Here is a 21,961-nt window from a genome sequence, read left to right as displayed (position 1 = left end):
TCGCTCAGTTGTGTCCAACTCTTTGCGATCCCATGAACTGCAGCACGCCAGGCCTCCCTGTGCATCACCAACTCCAGGAGTCCACCCAAACCCATGTCCATTGAGTCGGTGATGCCATCCAGCCATCTCATCCTCTGACGTCCCCTTCTCCTCCTGCCCTCAATCTTTCCCTGCATCAGGGTCTTTTCAAATGAGTCAGCTCTTCGCACCAGGTGGCCAAAGTATTGGAGTTTCAGCTTCAGCATCAGTCCTTCCAGTGAACACCCAGGACTGATCTCCTTTAGGATGGACTGGTTGGATCTCCTTGCAGTCCAAGGAACTCTCAAGAGTCTTCTCCAACACCACAGTTCAAAAGCATCAATTCTTTGGTGCTCAGCTTTCTTTATACTCCAACTCTCACATCCATACATGACCACTGGAAAAACCATAGCCTTGACTAGATGGACCTTTGTTGACAAAGTAATGTCTCTGCTTTTGAATATGCTGTCTAGGTTGGTCATAACTTTCCTTCCAAGGAGTAAGTGTCTTTTAGTTTCATGGCTGCAGTCACCATCTGCAGTGATTTTGGAGCCCAGAAAAATAAAGTCAGCCACTGTTTCCACTGTTTCCCCATCTATTTCCCATGAAGTGATGGGACCGGATGCCACGATCTTAATTTTCTGAATGTTGAGCTTTAAGCCAACTTTTCACTCTCGTCTTTCACTTGCATCAAGAGGCTCTTTAGTTCTTCACTTTCTGCCATAAGGGTGGTGTCATCTGCATATCTGAAGTTATTGATATTTCTCCTGGCAATCTTGATTCCAGCTTGTACTTCCTCGAGCCCAGTGTTTCTCATGATGTACTCTGCATATAAGTTAAATAAGTTAAAATGTTGTAATTTCTATATAAAACTTGAAATACATTTGGAATATTTAAAACAATTAAAATTATAGTATGATCTGTGGTACAAAAGTTAATCTGAGTTCTTTGGAAATGATTTATTTTTGTAAGATCCAAAATTAATCCATGAGAGGAAGTATATGTTCTTAACATGTTTCACTTTATTTAAGGTACAGGGAGCTGGTCTCTAATCTTTTATCTTATTCTTTCACCTTTCTCTTGTCTCCCATCCCTTTCTTGCCTGGAATGTTCTTCATGTACAAGATTCAGGAAATTTGGGGAAGTTGCTTATGAAACTGGAGATTTAGAGAGAGATGGAATGTTAAAACCATTGAATGTGAATTTAGATGCTACGTAGGGCTTCTCTTCTCAAAAGTTTATTTGTATGTAATGCCTGTTTATGATAAGAGCCCTGACAACAGAGTATCTCTCCTACCTGGCTGGAAAATTACCATATGAATTTGGAAACATCACAGGGTCCATCACTAAGAGTATACGCTATCTTTCCATCTTTCCAGAAAATTCTAACCATGATTCCCACTGAAGAAGAGAAGCAGAAGATTCAGGAAGCACAGCTGGCCAACCCTGAGGTACCCCTGGGCAGCGCAGAGCAGTTCCTCCTGACACTCTCCTCCATCAGCGAGCTCTCAGCACGACTCCACCTCTGGGCATTCAAAATGGATTATGAAACTACAGAAAAGGTAAGCACTTAGGAAGCAAGGCAGCCAGTCTTATGTCCCCAGGGTAGAGAAAGTACATTTTTTTAGTGGTGAATGTAGTGAAGTATTATTCCTGAGGCAGGGTTTGAAGGGTGAGTTGATGGTGCTGGGGACGTGTATACCCTGAGTGTTGAACAGCCTATACCATTGAGGGGTTATTCTAAAGTGTCTGCCTGACACCAGCCTCAGATACTTGACTGGTTAAAAAAAAAAACAAAAAAACAACAACTTTTAAATGTTTTTCTGACTCTATATGCTCAATGTAGAAAATACAGAAAAACACAATATGGAAAGTGACTTGTAATCCTGTCTGATGATGGTCGCCTCACTGCCGTTGACTGTGGTAATTAGCAGGTCATTGAGCTCCTCTGAGAGAGGCTTTCAGTAGAAAACCTGAGATGGACAGATTGCAAGAGTTTGGAAGGAGCGTAGAAGGAAAGGGTTTTTGATAGTGAAGGCAGGGAAGACTCATCCTAGTAGAAAGTAGAAGAAGCAGGTGTCCTCTCTGGTCTGGCACGAGGTATTTTTGCAGACCGAGCAGAAGAAATCAATGGAGAGAACAAGGGAGGGATGCACGGTGAGCTGGAGGTGAGCTTGAGTGAGAAGTGCCCGGGGAAGGTGGAGAGGCTGTGTGATCTTCCTCTTTCTGTAAAGGACGAGTACGTTCCTTACTGAGGGCCACACAGGTAGCAGTGTGTTAGTCAGCTCTCTCCTGACTATGGCTGATGCCTACAGAACTCATCCTTCACATGTTCCTTCAGCGTCTGAACCACAGTCTTCCTCTTTGTCTTTCTCCTCCCAGGCAGGTGACACTGGAAACTGGCATCACTGTCCCAGGACCCAGGTCTCCTAATGTCTCCTCTAGACACCCTGTGGCTGGCCACCTCTTGGCCTGAACCACCACCCCCTAAGCCACCTCTTGGCTTAGGGTGTTTCAGGAGAAACTGCTGTGTTTGACTTCATTCCCGAATTGGACAGGGATGAAGTCTAGGGGGGCTAAGGTAACTTGGTTGCAAAACCAGTCGGCATGTTCGGGTGATTTTCAGTAGCAAAGTGAAGTAACTTCATGGAGAAAACTGGTCATCAAGTCAGCCTTGGCTGGGGACTGGTAGGGCCTGCTGAGCAGAAGTAAGGCTGGAATGAATGAAGCGCAAGCTGCTGGTTTTGGGGTCCATGCTCAGGGAGAGCCTCAGTGAGGACGCTGAGGTGGGGGGCTGTTATGAAACAATAGGACAGAGGGAAGGAGAGACCGAGGCCACGAGGTTATAGGACAGGCTACACATTTGAGAGACTGGGAGTTAGGAAGGCGATGGGAGTCATGAGGATGGTGGTCTTCTAGAAAGCAACCCAGGCCAAGAGGTGGCCAGCCACAGGGTACCTAGAGTAGACATTAGGAGACCTGGGTCCTGCGACAGTGATGCCAGTCTCCAGTGTCACCTGCCTGGGAGGAGAAAGACAAAGAGGAAGACTGTGATTCAGACGCTGAAGGAACATGTGAAGGATGAATTCTGTAGGCATCAGCCATAGTCAGGAGAGAGCTTGGGAGACGGGCAGAAAAAGGGGAAGACACCTAGCCAAGCTCCTGTGAGCCACAGGGACCCACCTAGTCTCCACTGAAGAGACTTTGAGGCCAGACTTTCTCCTGTCACCTTTCTGCCCCTTTCCATACCTTAAAGCATGTGCCAGTCACATGGGATTGCCTTACACTGGGAGGACTCCACTGGTTCTGACCTTGTACAAAAATGTGAAAGAATAAAGTAAAGCCAGAGTGCACACTCTATCATCTTCTAATTTTTTTTTAATTGAAAGGAAGTGGCAGAACCACTTTTGGACCTGAAGGAAGGAATAGACCAGTTGGAGAACAATAAAACCTTGGGCTTTATCCTGTCTACTCTCTTAGCCATTGGGAACTTTCTAAATGGAACTAATGTAAGTCTCCCCATCCTTTTCCTCCGACCTCCCTGGTCACAGAATCCCCTCCCTCCCCTTGCTGGTGGATCACTGATTTTCTGAGGCACAGTTGAACAGTTTTCACTGATGTTGTTTTTTGGTGAAAATTTAGAGGTTTTGTCCTTAAAATAGCAGGGCCTATTTATTCAAGCCTTTATCTTGCTGTAAATAAGAAAATGTAAAAAAATAAGCACATTATTCCTTAGGAAGGTTGGCTCCTCTCACAATTGACTTTGGAAATGTTTTCTTCTACAGTTTTTTTCTTTTTCTCCCTGAGCTTATTACTTAAATATTTGTACCCGTACACATTGTAAACACACTTAAACAAAAAACTGGCCTATCTTTAGCCAGGAAGTAGAAAATCCCCAGCAGGGAAGGGATTAGGGAAGTTGTGGCTACCTACATGGCAGAAACCCCACACCCAGCACCCTGATTTAGGAGCAGAGCCCTAGCCCATGGCTGACGGCCATGATCAGGAAGGGCTGGAGGCTCATTTCACTATCAGGGTGGCTGGTGCTTGTGTGGTCCGCTAAGGATGTTGAAGTATGTGGCCTGAGATGCTTCAGTCTCCAAGAGGGTGTTAATTCTAACCATTTGTACCTTTCTAAGAGCCTGCATAACACTTGTTCTCCACATCCTCTCCAGCACTTACTGTTTATAGATTTTTTTTGATGAGGGCAAACATAGAGAACATCAGGGGAAGAAGGGGGTAGGACAAATAGAGAGAGTAGCTTTTAAACATAGACATTGCCATATGTAAAATAAATAACAAAGTGGGAAGTAGCTGTATAACACGGGGAGCTCAAGTTGGCGCTCTGTGACGACCTAGAGGGGTGTGATGGGGTGCGGGGGTGGGAGGGCGGTTCACAGGGAGGGACATATGTCTACTTATAGCTGACTCACACTGTTGTATGGCAGAAACCAAAACAACATTGTAAAGCAATTATCCTCCAACTAAAAAAAGAAAAAAGCTTGTTCTTCCATTCTCTTATGTTATGTTGCCCAAATAGGCCAAAGCGTTTGAGTTAAGCTACCTCGAGAAGGTTCCAGAAGTCAAAGACACAGTGCACAAGCAGTCACTTCTCCACCACGTGTGCACCATGGTGGTGGAGAACTTCCCGGACAGCTCGGACCTGTACTCGGAGATCGGGGCCGTCACCAGGTCAGCCAAGGTACGTGCGGGCCACGGTGGGGCAGGTGGGGCCTCTCTCCCCCAGAGCTGGGGGTCTGCACCCGCCATCTCTGCGGAGGGCAGGCCCTGTTAACCAAAACGCCCATGTGCTGTTTGCACCTCCTGCTCTAGAGTCTGTGAATAAACCTTACCTCCTGCCATTTCTAATGGACTTTTGAGATCACTTTCCCATCTCTGGTTCTCTGTCAGATTCTTTCCTGCTGAGGTATGTGAGGCAAGCCTGCCGTTCCCAGTCCGTCCTAACCCCACGTCCCCTGGTCAGCCACCGTACCCACCAGGCTGGCTTCTCCAGAGCCGAGAAACCACCCAGCTGGTTTTAGGTGACAAAAATATCCAAAAGATGCACTTTGGCCCCCCTAAAACTTCCATAGGGCCCTGCAGTGAGGTGTGGAGCCAGGGAACTAAGGGCACGCCCGGCCCCCTGCCCCTCATAGGTTGGCCATGCCTGTGATCTTACACCAAGGGAACAGTTTTATGGGGCTGTAAACAGTGTATAGCATTGGACCCTTATAGCAGTCTCTTAAGCTTAGCGCAGAGTTAAAATCTTCATGAACTTTGGTTTAGTGGTGAGAGCTGGACAGCCAGCTGCCCTCGCTGCAGGAGCATTATTGCAGCCCAATAACCACAGAGGGATCCCAAACACAGCAGAACCGGGAGACGTGAGGGTCTTGAAAGCAACAGGGAACTCGCAGGGAGGGTCTTCAGTAGGACACAGGAGCCAGGCCTGTGTGGGAAAACTCGCAGAAAGACAACCTGGCCGAACTGCATTTAGCTCTGGGACTCACTGGAGTCTAGTATGGTTGTAGGAGGGCTTCCCAGGTGGCTCAGTGGGTAAAGAATCTGCCTGCAATACAGGAGACACTAGTCACATATGTGAGTTCAATGCCAGCGTCAGGAGTATCTCCTGGAGAAGGAAATGGCAACCCACTCCAGTATTCTTGCTTGGAGAGTCCCATGGACAAAGGGGCCTGGCGGGCTACAGTCCATAAAGTCACAAAGAGTCAGACATGACAGAAGCGACTGAGCCTGGACGCGTGATCATCGGAGAGACTGTGGTGGGCAGGAAGGGGGAAAGGCTTTGCTAAGCTCCCCTTCAGGGAGCTCTCCTCTCTCTGTCTTTCCCATCAGAGCTGGCTCTTGGGGACCTGCAGCCTGGGACCCTCCTTCACCTTCCCCTAGCTGGCAGCTGCCAGATCCAGGAGCAGGGGACCCTGAGCCAGTGTGATGGGTGGTCCTGCCTTGAAGCAGAAACAGGCATGACCAGCAAGCCTGCAACTCTGAGTAGGCAGACTTTTCTATTTCATAGGCACTCTCACCATATTTACTCTGTGCCAAGCCCTGTTCTGAAGTCTTTAGAAATATTACTTTAGCATTCTAACCAAGGCAAAAAGCCCCTCTGAATGTCCCAACAGGGGTCATTTAGTTGCTGCTCTGACATCCCCCCATGAATACCTTCTCAGAAGACTGTTAGGAGTAATTCTTGAGATGAAGTCTTCCTGGCCTCTGGATCCCCATTTCCAGAATAAGTCAGTTTCCTTTTTACATCTAGTCCTTTGTTCTTTCCAGGGCCTTCTACTGGGTGGAGACTGCTTGTGCCGAGAATTGCCCGGGCTTAGGCCCCCTGCACCAGACTGGCCCCCCGTTTCAGGCCTTTCCTTGTTTAAAACCTGACTACACAAGCCAGAACTGTGGGTCGCTTCTCCCTGTTAACCTTAGCGATTCTGAAGGATGACTATTGACCCAAGTCCTTGTGACTTCAAACAGGAGGCCAAGAGGGCCCCTACCACCACTTCTTAGCTTTTACTCTCAAAGTTGGGAGACACTGAGGGGCACCTTCTGTGTAGACAGGTGCACAGCCTACATCAGGGATTCCCCAGCCACATTCATTCCATCCCCTGACGTGTTGCTTTGGGGGTCATCATTGCAACCCCCCAAGGAGCAGGTAACTCTAGTGTCTGGAGGAAAACTTTGTCCCACCAGGGCTTGGGAGGAAATGAGTAGAGGTGGGCACAGCCCTGGCTGCTCCTAGAGAGGTTGAGGCGGGGTGCCTCACAGGCTTGTGCAGTGCTGACAAGTCGGGTTACCTTTCAAAGAGAAATAGTGGCAAGTGGTCACTGACCTGACCCCACAGCTCCAGAAGTGGAGGCAGGTGACAGTACGGGCTCTGCCTTGTATTGGTTATCTACAGCTGTGTAACAAATAACCCCCAAGCTAATGGCTTAGGATAATGTATTAGTTTCTTAGGGTTGTTGTGACAAAGCAGCACAAACTAGGTGACTTAGGAAAACAGAAATAATTTGTTCCACTGTTCTAGAGGCCAGAAATCTGAGATCAAGTTGTTGGCAGGGTAAGTTGCTCTTGAAAGAGAAATGTGTGCCATATCTCTCTCCTGGCTTCTGATGGTTTGCTGGAAATCACCCCAGCCTCTTCCTTCACCTTCACATGATGTTCTCCTTGTGTGTCTGCATCCAGGTTTCCACTTCTTGTAAGGATACCAGTCATATTGGACTAGGGGTCCACCCTACTCCAGTGTGACCTCATCCTAATTCAGTTAATTACATCTGTAATGACCCTATTTCTTAATCAAGTCACATTCTGATATACTGGGGCTTGGGACTTCAACATATGAATCTTGGCGTGACACATTTCAACCCATAATAGACAGTAAGAAACATTTCATGGATGGTTGTGTCTCCGATTCTCTTCTGGAGTTTCAGTCAACATTTCAACTGAGGCTGCCATCATCTGAAAGCTCAACTGGGGCTGGAGAAGTTTTCCCCATGGTGGTTCACTTCCCTGCTGGTTCTTAGAGAGAAGACTCAGTTTCCTCCCACGTGGGCCTCGCCTAGGGCTCCTTGAGTGTCTTCATGACATAGCAGATGGTCTTTCCCAAAGTATGTGATCTGGATAGAATGCACAGAGCGCCATGCAGATGCTCGTCCCTTTTTATGAACTAGCTTTTACATTCTCTTCATTAGAACCAAGTCACTAAAGCTGGCTCACATTCAAAGGGAAGGATTGCTGGCTTTACATTTTGAAGGCGTGAGTGTCAAACAATCTGACACACTGTGTGTTTTCCCCATGCCGTCCTTCTGCAGCCCTGGCTCTTGTTCCTGAGTTGCCCTGCTCCAGCCCAGACTCACTTGATAAGATCTGACTGCCTCACAGCACAGCTCTGTGTCCTCGTACACACGGAAAGTGGCCCGTGTGGGCCTGTTGTCAGGAGAGGGCTTCCTGGCGATGACTTCCTGCTTGCAACAGAAGGCCAGGCCAGCTCTCTGCCCAGGGTGGAATATTTTAGGGACAAACCTAGGCTTAAGACCTGATGGTTACAAACTTAGACTCTGGAGCCAGAGATATTTGGGTTTAAATGCCAGCTCCACCACCTCCCAGCTGTGTGGCCTCTCGCAAGTTCCTTAACCTTTCTGTGCAACAGTTTCTCCCCCAGGAAGTGGGGCCAGTAATAGGATCTGAGGCCATGAAGTAGTGTGAAGACTCAGATCACGGTGGTGCCATCAGGGCAGCAGGCAGCCAGCTGAGGCAGCCCTGCAGCTCTCAAAAGATGCTCCATTAATCTCCCTCTTCAGACACCTTTTGGTCAGAGGCTCCCCACCTGCTTCCTATTGGCAGTGAGGTTGCTTTCCCTGCCTTTAAAGGCTCACAGTGGATTCTCTTCCTTGAAAACTCTCTCTCATGTTGGTGTCTGTTCACTCACTCTGTGCCCACTGCAGTGCTGGACAGGCATCACCTGTTAGATCAAGGACTCAGTACATTCTGAGCTGAACTGAAGTTATTGAATTTATTAACGTTATTAAACATATTGTGGCTCAAAGTCGCTGCCAGGTGCAAATGATTAGACAGGTTACAACTGGCTTCAAACCTCCTGCTGCTGCTGCTAAGTCGCTTCAGTCGTGTCCGACTCTGTGTGACCCCATAGATGGCAGCCCACCAGGCTCCCCCGTCCCTGGGATTCTCCAGGCAAGAACACTGGAGTGGGTTGCCATTTCCTTCTCCAATGCATGAAAGTGAAAAGTGAAAGTGAAGTCGCTCAATCGTGTCCGACTCGTAGCGACCGCATGGACTGCAGCCTACCAGGCTCCTCCATCCATGGGAGTTTCCAGGCAAGAGTACTGAAGTGGGGTGCCATTGCCTTCTCCTGGCTTCACACCTCCTAGACCTCTTCAATATTACGTGTCGATCTCAGGTCATCTGGATCCCTTTCTAGACTTCCTCTTTGAACTAGTCAGTCCTTCTTTTCTAAGGCTGCATTTCTTTTTCTTTCAGTAACATGTCAGATTTTTTTCTCAGCTCCACTGTATCATAGGAAAATGTATCCTTTTCTAATCTGGATCCCAAATCCCTTTGTTTTCGGGCAAATGATTTTTCTCAATGTCCCACAACCCCCAGTGCTTACCTGAATCCCCAGCCTCTGCCTAAACTTGCCTTCTGTTTTGGCACCCATAGCACCCAAGAAATTCATGACGTGTGCTGTCTTGCCTGACCCCCTGGACATCCCCTTTGCTCAGCACATCTTCATCCTGTCTCGTGACACATCTTCTCACAGGATCAGCCTTTCTTGACTTGGCCATTGTCTTTCTCAGGGTGGGGCTGGAGGTCTGAGGTCACTCCAGCCGGTCCTTTTGGGCACTCACCTCCAGGCCCTGCTCTCGTGACCGCAGTCGCAGCATCTGAGCAATGGTGGCTCACCTATCCACACTTTCTCTTTCTCCTCCTGACCCTCATTTGCTGGTCCCTCGCCCTATCCCTCTCTCACTCTCCAGCCTCCTCTGTCGCCTCCCTTCAGCTCACTGGTCTGTCTAGTTCTTCCTTCCGCTCCTAGTCTTCTCAGTTTCTTTCCTCTCTCACATCTCCCTCCATTAAATATCCTTCAGTGTATTTACTTCATGGATAACTCTCTGATTCCCATAATTTTTAGACTAGAAATTCCATCAAAACATTCCTTTAGAAAGCCTCATCTCAGTTCACTTCAGTCAATACAAACTGGTCCCACTTCCCCGAAGAGCAAAGTGAATGCTCTGTCACATCTGTTCTTTGCACACATGGTTTGCATCTGCTAACAGATGGGGGTGGACCACACACTGACTCTCACCCGGACACACAGGCCTGATGGGTAGTGTATGTGCTCAGTGATCACCTGTCCGCGTGATGAGCCTCCTGGGGAACAGCAAGCTGGTCTCTTTCTGCATTGATCTTTGTCTTCCTCATACCTGGGGGCGGGAGGGGGGCACTGGCATGCACTCCTCGCTTCTCCCTGAGTGTTGTTTGAATGAGGGAATGAATAGATAAATAATTTGTCACACAATGTAAAAATGATCATGGTGAAGAGAAGCTGGCTGCCCCTTAACTGGCCCTAACATATTAAGACCATCCATGTCTGAGTTTGGTGAATTCCTCCAACTTCAAGTGAAATATCTAAAGAATAAGAGAGCTCTGAAAAATTTTATGAGACATCTGCTCAGTTCATCTTGTACTAGAGTTCATTGATATCATGTTTTAATTTACAGTTCCCAAAGACTTTCTTAAGATTTCTTTCCAAATATGGAAAAAAAAAAGTGACACTTGTGTTGAGTTCATTTGGAGAAGTTTTATCACTAAATAATTTGATGTAGAGATAATGACAAATACACATGTGGATAATTTTTAGGCCATAAATACACTTGTATTTCAAGATGTAAATTGGGTTTTGATGTTTGTTTCTTCCCGGAGGCAGTTCGGTTTCCCGGATCAGGTTGATGTCCGGTTATTTCAGCACATTTGTAATGTTCTCTCTCTGATTTTCAGGTTGACTTTGATCAACTTCAGGATAATTTATGTCAGATGGAGAGACGATGCAAAGCTTCATGGGATCACCTCAAGGCAATTGCAAAACATGAAATGAAACCAGTTTTAAAACAGCGAATGTCAGAGTTCCTAAAAGACTGTGCAGAGCGAATTATAATTTTAAAAATTGTCCACAGAAGAATAATTAACAGGTGAGTGCAAATATCAGTAAAAGGGCATGTTGAAGATATTCTGCAAAACAAGATGTGAAGGTACATATACAAACATACTAAAAATTCTTGGTATATAGCAAGTGTACCTTTGATGGACAGTCCACTTAATTTTTCTTAAACACACACGTGGCAGTAATGCCACTGAATCTTGGAAGGAATCTCAGAGATAATATCGTCCCAAAGTCCTACTCGATCAGGAACTGCATCTGTAAGATCTCTGGCAAGTCGGCCTCTGCATCTCTGCACCTAGTTGAGCAGTTCTGCCTATAGAGAATACACAGCCTTGCAAGGCAGCTTGACTTGTTAGGAAAGTCCCTTCCTCATGTCGTCCGCAGTCTGCCTTCCGAGACCTTTCACTCATGGATTCTCGGATGGCTGCTCTGTATTGAGCCTGCCTGGAGGCGGCCTTCACCCCGCAATGAGCATCATCCTCTGGACCAGCCTTCCTGAGAGTCCCAGGATCCACGAGGATCCGGGGAGACACAGCGGTGACATGGCAGGCCTCGCTTCCTGCAGGGAGGCTGGCGAGGGTCTAGGGTGGCTCTATGGTGGTCCACAGCTGTCTTCCCTGTAAGTGGTAGCAGCATCGGGATGGGGTGTCCCAGCCCCCCGGGTCAGGCTGTTTCCTACCAGGCACCCCCACTTGGTTCTCCTTTGTCTCGTCGCAGAGCGTGGCTGGAGGTCCCTCCTGCTGGCCTCTGGAGTCTGAGTGCTCTGTCCTGGGCCCTGCTCCTTGGTGAGCAGACGTGCAGGCCCACAGGCCATGGTTTCCATGGAGCAGCTGCTCTGCGAATAGACCTGCTGAAACAGGCCTCACTGCAGCTCTGTGAAGGCAGGCCTCCCTCTGGGTGTCTAAACGTCAGACCTTCCCCGGAGACCTGCTCTTCAAGTCCACTCCCACTCCTGTGCTTGAGTAGTTTATTACTGTCTCAGACAAATATGTGGCATGTTCACTTATCCTTGTACATTTCACATTTTTAAAAATCTTTTTTCCTTTCCTTCCCTCCTTTCTCTGTCTTTCCTTCTTTCCTTCCTTCATAGGAACCCACACTGAGTTTTTTAAAAGCCTCCTTTTCCTGTCTGCCTGTGAACCCTCTCCCAGTGTGTATCATGCGCTGTTTGGGTGATCATACCTCCTGGGCCTTGATCCAGGCTTTTTTTGGTGGGCAGGGGTAGTCTTTAAGTGTTAGACCGGACAAGAACAGGGGACAGAATCTTCCCTCCAGGTTGACAACTATCCATTACTCAGTACTTTTGGAATTTACTTGTTCATCTGTAAGTCGCCCTCCCCGTTCTTCATCTGGACCTCACAGCTGCCCTCCGGGTAGGAGGATCTTATCAGAGATTTTGTCAAATTTCTTACTGAAAGCATAGTACACTCTGCTTTTAACATGGTTAAAGAGGGGAGGCAGAGAATGTAAGCGGCTTTGGTCGTCCATGCTTTGTGTGATACAAGCAATTTCCAACTTAAAACGATTCAAATAAACAAATAGTTTCCATTTGGAATGTCAGGAAACTGGAGCAGTTTTATGAAAGTCTTGTAAAGCTATTATGCCTGGTCACAGTAACCATCTTATCCCGGAAAGTTTAAAACTCTGTTTTGCTGATACATCTGTTCCCTAAGCTATTGTGTGTGTGTGTGTTTATGTGTGTGTATGTATATCTGTGTATATATATATATATATATATATATACACACACACACATATGTGAATATATATATAATGCATGTGTAAAATGTATATAATGCATACAACATTTGCTCTGATTGCCTATTCTTCCTGGTAAGCTGGTTGGCCAGCTGTTGCTTGCTCTTGTATAACCTGGATCCCGGAGGCTCATTATTGGGCACCCATTTGGCCTCCCCCACTTTTCTAGCTCCCATGGAGCTAATGGGGCAGGTGCGTCCACCTCCCTTTCCTGTCTGATGACACCTCCCCACCCCCACTCCCGCTTAGTGACTCCAATGGCCCCTTTTAATAAAGGAGCAGAAAGAACTTAGGCAGTTCTCTTAAGGCAATACCTGACTTTCAAACTGTTGCCTAAGAACATCTTGTTCCAGATGTCCGAAACTACAGACTAACCTGCCCTTTTCACTGGTGTGGGGACAGGCATTCCCACTCTGTGGGTGTGCAAACCCCTGGTCAAGTCCCAGAGTCACTGGCTGTAGTTACACCACAGCAGGCCCCGCAGAGGGGACCAGGTGAGAGCTGGGAGGAAGGCTTTCCTGGGAGGCATGGAGAACCACCACATTCTGTGGGGAAAGTCAGGTGGAAAACAAGTGTACACCCACACTGGCTTCCTGGTGCCCCCAAATCCACCTCTCCCCACCCTCAGCCAGATACCCCACTCATGGACACACGTGAAGGAAAGAGGGGATGGTGGAAACGGTCAAAGATGTTTGGTTTGTGCCTCAGAACACTGATAAGAGGAACTAGCGCCTCTGTAACCTTAAGACTTTCTTGCCATCTGTTCTGAAAGTTACAAACTTAATTAACAAAAATCCCTCAAACCAGTGTGATGGGATGGGTGGGTGGGAGCCTCAAGGGGGAGGGGATGTATGTACACAGAGCTGATTCACATTGTTTACAGCAGAAGCTAACACAACATTGAAAACAGTTATATTCCAGTTATATTCCAGTAAAACATTCCCTCGAATGTTTTACTCCCTTAAAGGTACACTCATTTTGCTCTTCTGTAGGAAGGCCACAGTCTCTTTGCTCTCAAATGGACATGAGTCTTTTTTTCAAGCGTACAATGTACTTTCTTCTCTGTTTGCACAATGTACATTTGAATCATATCTCCAATTTATATGTTAAGATTGGATCCCCTCTAGATAAAAACAATGTTCTAAAAAGTGGAGGATAAGGAATCTTGGGTTGTATTTATGTATGAAAGAGGACCCAGCTGTGATCTGATTGGTTCTCCCTTGATTCATCTTACGTATATTCATATAGTATAGTATCCTATCCTAATACATTTAATATCATGTCATATTTCCAGGGTACAATGTCAGATAGTAATAAGAGCCAGGAAGAAAAATTAAGAGTACATTTGGGACAGGGAGTGACTGGGAGGTGCTGTTTTATTTGGATGGTTGGGGGAGGCTTCTTGAGGAGGTGATATTCGGGCAGGAACTTAAGGGATAAGACAGAGCAATCCAGGCTGCTGTCTGTGGCAAGAATGCTCTGGGCATAGGGAAGAACTGACAATGGAGGCCTTGTCAGGGCCTGTGGTCCTCCCAGTGGAGTGGCCGCCTGCCCCTCCTCACGGATGCTGCAGGCTCTCAGCTGTGTCCCCTGAGGGTCCCCTACACACCACATGGGGGGCCTGAGGTGGGCTTGTTCAAAGAATCATGAGGAGTCAAGTGTGACTGGCGTCCTAGGCAGTGAGGTCAGAGAGGTAGTGAGGCCAGGTTTGAGTGAGACGCCACATCTTGTTTATTCATCTGTTGATGGACACTTGGGTTGTTTCCACTTTGGTGCTGTTACGAATAGGGCTGTCATGGGGTTTGTGTAGGTTTTGTGTGGACCCATAGTTCCATTCCTTTTGAGTGAATGTATAGGAATGGAGGGGCTTCCCAGGTGGCGCTAGTGGTAAGAAACCCTCCTGCCAATGCAGGAGACTCAAGAGACGTGGATTTGATCCCTGGGTCAGGAAGATCCCCTGGAGGAGGGCGTGGCAACCCACTCCAGTATTTTTGCCTGAGAATCCTGTGGACAGAGGAGCCTGGTGGGCTACGGTCCATGGGGTTGCACAGAGTTGGACACAAGGCAGTGACTGAGCACGCACACACAGGGATGACACTGCTGCGGCACAGAGTGGCTCTGTGTTTAACTCTCCAGGAGCTCCGTCTTTTCCACCGCGGCGGAACCATTCTGCGTTCCCGCCAGGACCGTGTGAGGTCCCCCATTTCCCTGCATCCTCACCAGCGCTTGCGCGTGTCTGTCTTTTGTATTATAGCCGTCACAGTGAATGTGAAGTGGTGTCTCGCTGTGGTTCTAATTGGCATCCCCCTAATGACTAACGGTGTTCAGCATCTTTTCATGTACTTATTGACTATGTGCCAATAATCTTTTTGGAAATGTCTATTCAGATCTTTTGTTAATTTTTTATTTGTCTTTTTAGTGTTGAGTAGTAAGATTTATCTATGTATTCTGGGCACAAATCCCTATTAGACATGATTCACAAATATTTTCTCCATTCTTTGGGTTGTCTTTTCAATCTTGAGAGTATCCTTTGAAGTTTCTAATTTTGATGGAGTCCAGTTTATCTATTTTTTTTTCCCTTTGGGTGCCTATGCCTTTGGTATCATATCTAAGAAATCATTTTCTAATACAAAGTCATGAATTTTTTATAGTTTGTTTCTTCTTAGTTTTATGGTTTTAACTAGCATTTTTGGTTGTAAATAGCATTTTTATATCCCTTTCTAATTTTATGTTGTATGTTCTCCTTTAGTATTCTCCACAAATAGACTAATCTACTGTCCCTTATTTGAAAAACATACCAAACCCCTTTTAAACTGTATAAATTAAGTGATCAAAAATGTTTTTTTCTACAATTAGTGATATCAATTATATATACTGTTTGTTGTACACAAAAATTTCCCTTTGTCTCCTAGTATCTTGTTTCTCATTTCCTGAATAACTAAAAATTAGATACATCTTTGTTCGTTTTTCTTTTCTAAAAGTTTTAAGTAAATAGAATTCAGTGACTTTCATTTATATACTAAATAGCTGAAATAAATTTTATGTGCTTATAAACATCTTTTTACAAATCATTAATTAGCGTGTTATTCAAAATATGTTCCTGTCAATTCCATCTATTCATTTAACTTCTCTAAAATTGCTAAGCAGCATTTCTTTACCCCTACTCAGTTTTCATATGAGCTAGAAAACATGCAATACTTTTCTTAAAAGTGAAAGTGAAAGTCACTCAGTTGTGTCTGACTCTTTGTGACCCCATGGACTATACAGTCCATGGAGTTCTCCAGGCCAGAATACTGGAGTGGGTAGCCTTTCCCTTCTCCAGGGGCTCTTCCCAACCCAGGGATTGAACCTAGGTCTCCTGCATTGCAGGTGGATTCTTTACCAACTGAGCCACCAGGGAAGCCCTTTCTTAGAATAGTACTTTATCATTTTTCTTATAAAAGTTTTACACACCAATTTAAAAAAAAAAAAACATTAAAACACAGATAAGAAGGAAAAAGTACTTAATCTCCTGAAAACAAACCACCTCCATCAGTGAGAAGGTTAGCTGAACTTGACTTCTGGTTACATTTTCTCTCTTTCAGTTCAGTTCAGTGGCTCAGTCATGTCCGACTCTTCATGACTCCATGGACTGCAGCACGCCAGGCCTCCCAGTCCATCACCAACTCCCAGAGTTTACTCAAACTCATGTCCATTGAGTCAGTAATGCCATCCAACCATCTCATCCTCTGTCCCATCTCATCCTCTGTCGGCCCCTTCTCCTCCCGCCTTCAATCTTTCCCAGCATCAGGGTCTTTTCAAATGAGTCAGTTCTTCGCGTCAGGTGGCCAAAGTATTGGAGTTTCAGCTTCAGCATCAGTCCTTCCAATGAATATTCAGGACTGATTTCCTTTAGGATGGACTGGTTGGCTCTCCTTGCAGTCCCAAGGGACTCTCAAGAGTCTTCTCCAACACCACAATTCAAAAGCATCAATTCTTCGGCACCCAGCTTTCTTTATAGTCCAACTCTCACATCCATACATGACTACTGGAAAAACCGTAGCTTTGACTAGACAGACCTTCGTTTCACTCTTTAACCTCAAAGAACCCCAAGAACAAAGAACAATATCTTTGGTGTTTTTTTTTTAACTGAAAGTCTGCAGACAGCTGATTTTTGTTCCTCAAATCTGAAGTCCTTGCCATCATTGTTTCTTCACGGCAGGTTCCACTCCTTTCTCCTCTTTATGGGCCACCCACCGTATGCGATTCGGGAAGTGAACATAAACAAGTTCTGCAGGATCATCAGTGAGTTCGCACTGGAGTACCGCACCACCAGGGAGAGAGTTCTGCAGCAGAAACAGAAACGGGCCAACCACAGAGAGAGAAACAAGACCCGGGGGAAGATGATCACTGATGTAAGTTTCATGAAGTCAGTTTCTTTACGTCATTTATTCTGAATGTCTGATCAACCATAGAACCTCTCCACAGTTTAGAGGCTGCACTTTTCTCTTTTTTTGATTGTGAAAAAAATTTGCCTCTTTTAAAAGATGCTCTTAAACTGTCCCTCTACCACTTCGGTGAAAATCTGAAATATAACAAACTTCAAACTAAGTTGTAAATTAAGGAGGGGTGGCTGGTGGAGGAACTTTAACCTACCACACAAAGTAATTAACTTGGTGGGCTGTGTGATGCTGCTGCTGCTGCTGCTGCTAAGTCGCTTCAATCGTGTCCGACTCTGTGCGACCCCATAAACGGCAGCCAACCAGGCTCCCCCGTCCCTGGGATTCCCCAGGCAAGAACACTGGAGTGGGTTGCCAGTTCCTTCTCCAATGCAGGAAAGTGAAAAGTGAAAGTCAGGTCGCTCAGTCGTGTCCGACTCTTCGAGACCCCATGGACAGCAGCCCACCAGGCTCCTCCGCCCATGGGATTTTCCAGGCAAGAGTACTGCTAATGACGTTGAATACTTGATTCCATTTTCAACCTTTGTGAAGTGGCTAGAATTGAAAGAGGAGAAGAAAAAGTCTAAAAGATAATGACACCAGAGGAAGACAAAGGTTCTGATTTGGGAATTGATTCAGGATTTTAATAATCAGGATAATATTACATAATCAATCAGTTGACACATGGACCACCCATTCTGGGCATTTGAATGGAGAAATAACTGATGTGGTTGCTCAAAGACATAATCTTACGGGCTCTTGGCAGTCCCTTGAGTTAGAAGATAGGAGAGCCCAGAGGACAGTGAATTTAGCAGGAGTCTCTGATGGCCCCTTGGGGAGCCCTGCACACTCTCATGCTTCCCCAGCCCCTGGGCTTGTCCTCCATCTCTTCCACCTCAGCACCGAGCCCACACGCACCGTGGACGCCGTGTGGAGGGCAAAGCGCTGTGTGAAGATGCCAGAGACAAAGACACACAGCGCAGGTGCCTCTTGCTGCTGGGCCTTGATGAAACGTGTTCATTCACTTCAGTCATGTCTAATTCCTTGCGACTGCACGGACTGTAGCCTGCTAGGCTCCGCCCCTCTTTATATCTACCTGAGAAGCACAGTGCCCCTCAGATCCAGGGAACAGACTAGGTAAAGGACTAAGACACAGGGAGTGACCTCATCGTGGGGGTTGCAAGCCTCTGCTGAACCCAAGTCAGGCAGGTTTCTCTGGGGAGGAATATGCTCAGTTAAGACCTCACTGAGGCTGCCTTCTGTGCCCACGGTGGTCAATCATCTTGTAAGACATATAATAGGAAATATGATTGCTAGTCACATTCCTGAGGGGTGTGACCTTCTCAGATGAATTATCTTAGAAATTGTGTTTCAATTTTAAGGCGTTATGAAGGAGAACCAGGGACTAGTCTCCTTACCATTAACCCTACACTTGATCCTTTTTTCCTTGGAATTTGCTGAATCCTTAGGGAGTGCCCAGATCACATTTCTGCAGAAGGGACCCTTTCTACGGATTGTTCTGAAGACCAGTGCATCAGCTGAGTGTTCCATGTCCTCTCCTAAAATCTGGGTTCAATTGGATCTTCAGCCTCCTGGAAAGACAGTGACTCAAGAAGCAAACTGAACCCACTTGGGCAAACTGTGGCCTACATTTCATTCCAAAGTATTATTTTTAAAAGTTTAAAAAGGGAAGTGCTTATGTTTGTGGCAGTGAGACACATTGGAGTGTGAAAAATACAAACTCAATATGCTTATAGTTACGAAAACACATCAGAATTTCTTGCCAAATTCTTGAGATTTTTTTTTTTTTTACAGATCCCACTAATTTTTAAATTGTGTCCTTTTCTGAAAATATTCAGTCCTCCTATTTATAAACAGGGGTAAATGTTTCTAGGATTGGATTCAAAAATATTTAAATTTGCATTGAAATCTGGACAGCACAGGTTTGTTCAGGGTTCACCCTCAAGGTGGCCCTTGTTTTTGATGGTACGAGTGGCACCATTCGTGTAGAAAGATTGCCATCTGCTGGAAGATTAGGGTATTGTCACTCAACGCAAAGTATGCAGCTTCAGGTTTTTCCAGCTCTCAGTTAAGCACCCATTGTGTGCCCACCAAGGCACAGGGCTCCTAGGAAGATGTGAGTACAGTAGCAGAGAAACTTGTACCCCACGGGTGTCATGATCCGGGTAGAAAATGACATATGCACGACTGAGGACAAAAGCAGGCAATAGAGAGTCGCAGAGCCCCTGAGCATCAGAGCTGGGAGTGACTTTTAGAGAAAACTGTGGGAAGTCATTTTTAATATAGATGCTGAATAATGAGGATGGAAGTGGTTGCAGTTAGACAGAGAGGACTTTAGGAAAACCATCATTTTATGAGGCACAGAGAAGTCTGGGTAAAATCTAAAGACCCCGCATTCACAGTCAGCCCCCCCCCCTTCTTTCTCTATTTCTGAATGTGCAGAAGGCCTCCTTTCTTACTCTCCAGGAATCCTGCCATGTAAGGATCAGTGAGAACTTAACTCAAGCCTTTTCCCCTGTGTCCTAAACTAGTTCCAGGCAACACGGTGCATAGACAAGACAGCACAAGGCAAGTGTGGCCCTTTCTGCCTTCATCAACCCTGGACGGGCAGTGAGAACATAGGCTGTCCATCCCAGGATGCTTACAGCCCTGCCAAGGGCCGTGGTCCTCCTGGGTGAGACCCTGAATCTTCCCCAACCCCAGCTTCCTCTTCTGTGAAAAGCAAACGCTAGTGACTGGGGGGTGTTGAGAGGGCAGGAGGTAGCACGTGTGCTCATCACTGGGACAATGCCAACTCTCCAGTTAAAGAAGCTCTAAGATTTACAAAAAAGAAAAAGTCATCTCTCGTCACAAGGCTGATTGCCTGGAGGCGGTGTAGAACTGGAAGCGTTTTGTCATTTCGGCTCCCAAAAGTTTAGTCAATTCTCAAAAACCTGCGTCTAATTTGCCGTCCTGGCTTGTAACCTCAGTGGAAACACAAGTTAAATTAAGGGTGTGTTTGATTTAGAATTAAGAAATTGACATGACTTTCATCCTCAATTTATTTTGGGAAAAGGAATATTTTATTTGCTTACTTAAAGCAGTTTGGCTGGTGGTAATTAAAAGAATGGTGTGTCAGTTCAGACAGCCTCCATGAGGGACAGGTAAGATTTTAAAAATTGTTTGATGTTTCTGAGGAGTCAGGGGACCCGACCTGCCCAGGCACTGGTCCCGCTTGTCCTGAGTGGTCTGTGTGTAGACGGGTTCAGCGGGGACCCAGACCTGGCAGCCTGGGCAAGAAGAAGCTCAGCACCGGAGTGAGAGGAAGGGACACAGTGGATGGATGGAGACAGGCAGAGGGAGGTCCTGATGGCTGGCAGGCGGTGCTGGGTTCCCTGGGATATAGCCAGCCCAGTGACCAGCCAGCTGACCATGGTCAGCCCATGGCCAGACCACAGAGGTCTTTAATGGTCAGGGGACCAGGTGAACCAGTTTTTGTCCTCCTAGGCAGCCTCAGGAAATCGGCCTGACCTTGGTCAAGACTGGTCTTGGGACTCTCAGAGAGTGTCCAGACAGGAGGGCTATGCAGGCAGGGCTCGACAACTCACATCAAGAAGGGTATCCCCGCTTGCGGCGGCTGAGTCCTTTTATTGGAATTTGATGTGTCATTGAGATGATCTCATCTTTGCTGACTTCTGTGCCTTCTGAGCATCCCTTCTATCTTTCCCATCCTGTCCTGTCCTCTCGAGTAGACTGACGAAGAAGACGAAGTTGAGGTAGGATGTTTATAAATATGGAGAATGCCATGCGTGACCCTCCCAAGTATGCCGTAGAATCTAACCTGACGTGAGCGGCATGACGCACCAGCCCTGTTCAGTGCATTAAACCTCGCATGACTGTTTTCTGCTGGGTTTCCGTGTGATCACTAACCTCCTTACTGGGTTCTCTTGGTGTGTGTCCCAGGGACTGACTGAAGGGAAACTGCATTTTCCTAGCTGTCCCAGAGTCCCAGGCCCTGTCAAGGGTGGCAGGGTCAGCGAATCTCTTCCTCCTGCTGGACAGGTGGACAAGGGGTGGAACGGGTGGTGGCTCCTTCCCCTGACCCTGGTGCAGATGCCAGAACCAGAGGCCAGGGCAGGGCTGCCCAGACCAAGGATGAGGAAGGAGCCACGCAGATGGTACGAGCCACAACTGTGCCCTGGGCTTCAGCACCAGGGCTGAGACAGTGGGTAAAAAGAGGAAGCCAGGGATGGATGGAGCTGCTCTTTGCAAGTGTTATTCTAACGGACTCTTTATTTTTCAACCAGATGTTTGGCTGTGTGTGCATATGGCCCGATATTCTAGCATACCTCTTGTAAAACATACACCCTATCTTTGTTTAGCCTAGAATTAGAGAATCTCATCATGGGAGTGTAATGCTTGTGAAAACAAATACATTTTTGACACAACGAGAAGGAAGTGAGTGTTGCCAGACACCAGTTTCAGCACAGATTTCTGGACCATGTTCTGATCTGGGCCCTGAATCAAACTCTTTTGGGGCCTTTGCAAATCCCTCCATCTTGGAAGGCCTCAGTTTCCTTCTCTGTAAAGCGAGGGGGACAAGATTCTGCACCTGAATCCCACTTTTAAAATTCTACCATAATAAGTGATCCATACAAATGCTTTAACTGCTTTCTGGCACCACATTTGAAAAAACAAATCACACTGTATCTGATTAACAGGCATGTTTCAATACTCACATCCAGCCTTTGGTGTTAGATTTGGTTTCTGAGTTCTTCCCAGAGTTGCAGTCCATCGCCCCTTGCCGGCTTCCCCGAGGGAATCTGCAGTGAGCCGGGAGACACATTACAGTAGAAGGAGTGAGCCGGGAGACACATTACAGTAGAGGGAGTGAGCCGGGAGATACATTACAGTAGAGGGATGGGTGTGGTCCTTCTGGGACCAAGGTTTCTCTTTCTGATGAGGGAACTTGCCCCACATTCAGCCATCTGTCATCAGTTCATTGACGCCCTCACTGACTGCCATCACTAAGGCGTCTGCCAAATGCACGTAAACAAAAATAGAGAGAGACAGAGAAGGC

At 46.7% G+C, this 21,961-nt stretch overlaps 1 protein-coding gene across 7 annotated transcripts in view; it reads left to right on the top strand.

The window, feature by feature from the left end:
- FHOD3 (formin homology 2 domain containing 3) overlaps positions 1-21,961 on the top strand; it is a 524,125-nt gene that overhangs the window by 479,990 nt on the left and 22,174 nt on the right. For 5 of the 7 annotated variants that reach the window (XM_055559619.1, XM_055559618.1, XM_055559617.1 and 2 more), the window contains 6 exons: positions 1,398-1,580; positions 3,408-3,527; positions 4,559-4,720; positions 10,543-10,733; positions 16,665-16,857; positions 20,634-20,657. In XM_055559619.1, coding sequence (XP_055415594.1) covers positions 1,398-1,580; positions 3,408-3,527; positions 4,559-4,720; positions 10,543-10,733; positions 16,665-16,857; positions 20,634-20,657 — 873 coding nt within the window. The remainder of the gene's footprint in view (positions 1-1,397; positions 1,581-3,407; positions 3,528-4,558; positions 4,721-10,542; positions 10,734-16,664; positions 16,858-20,633; positions 20,658-21,961) is intronic. The other 2 variants (XM_055559620.1, XM_055559616.1) reach the window with 1 other exon arrangement.

Source organism: Bubalus kerabau, chromosome 21, assembly GCF_029407905.1.
Source record: "Bubalus kerabau isolate K-KA32 ecotype Philippines breed swamp buffalo chromosome 21, PCC_UOA_SB_1v2, whole genome shotgun sequence".
Classification (NCBI taxonomy): domain Eukaryota; kingdom Metazoa; phylum Chordata; class Mammalia; order Artiodactyla; family Bovidae; genus Bubalus; species Bubalus kerabau.
This window is presented reverse-complemented; position numbering and strand designations above follow the sequence as displayed.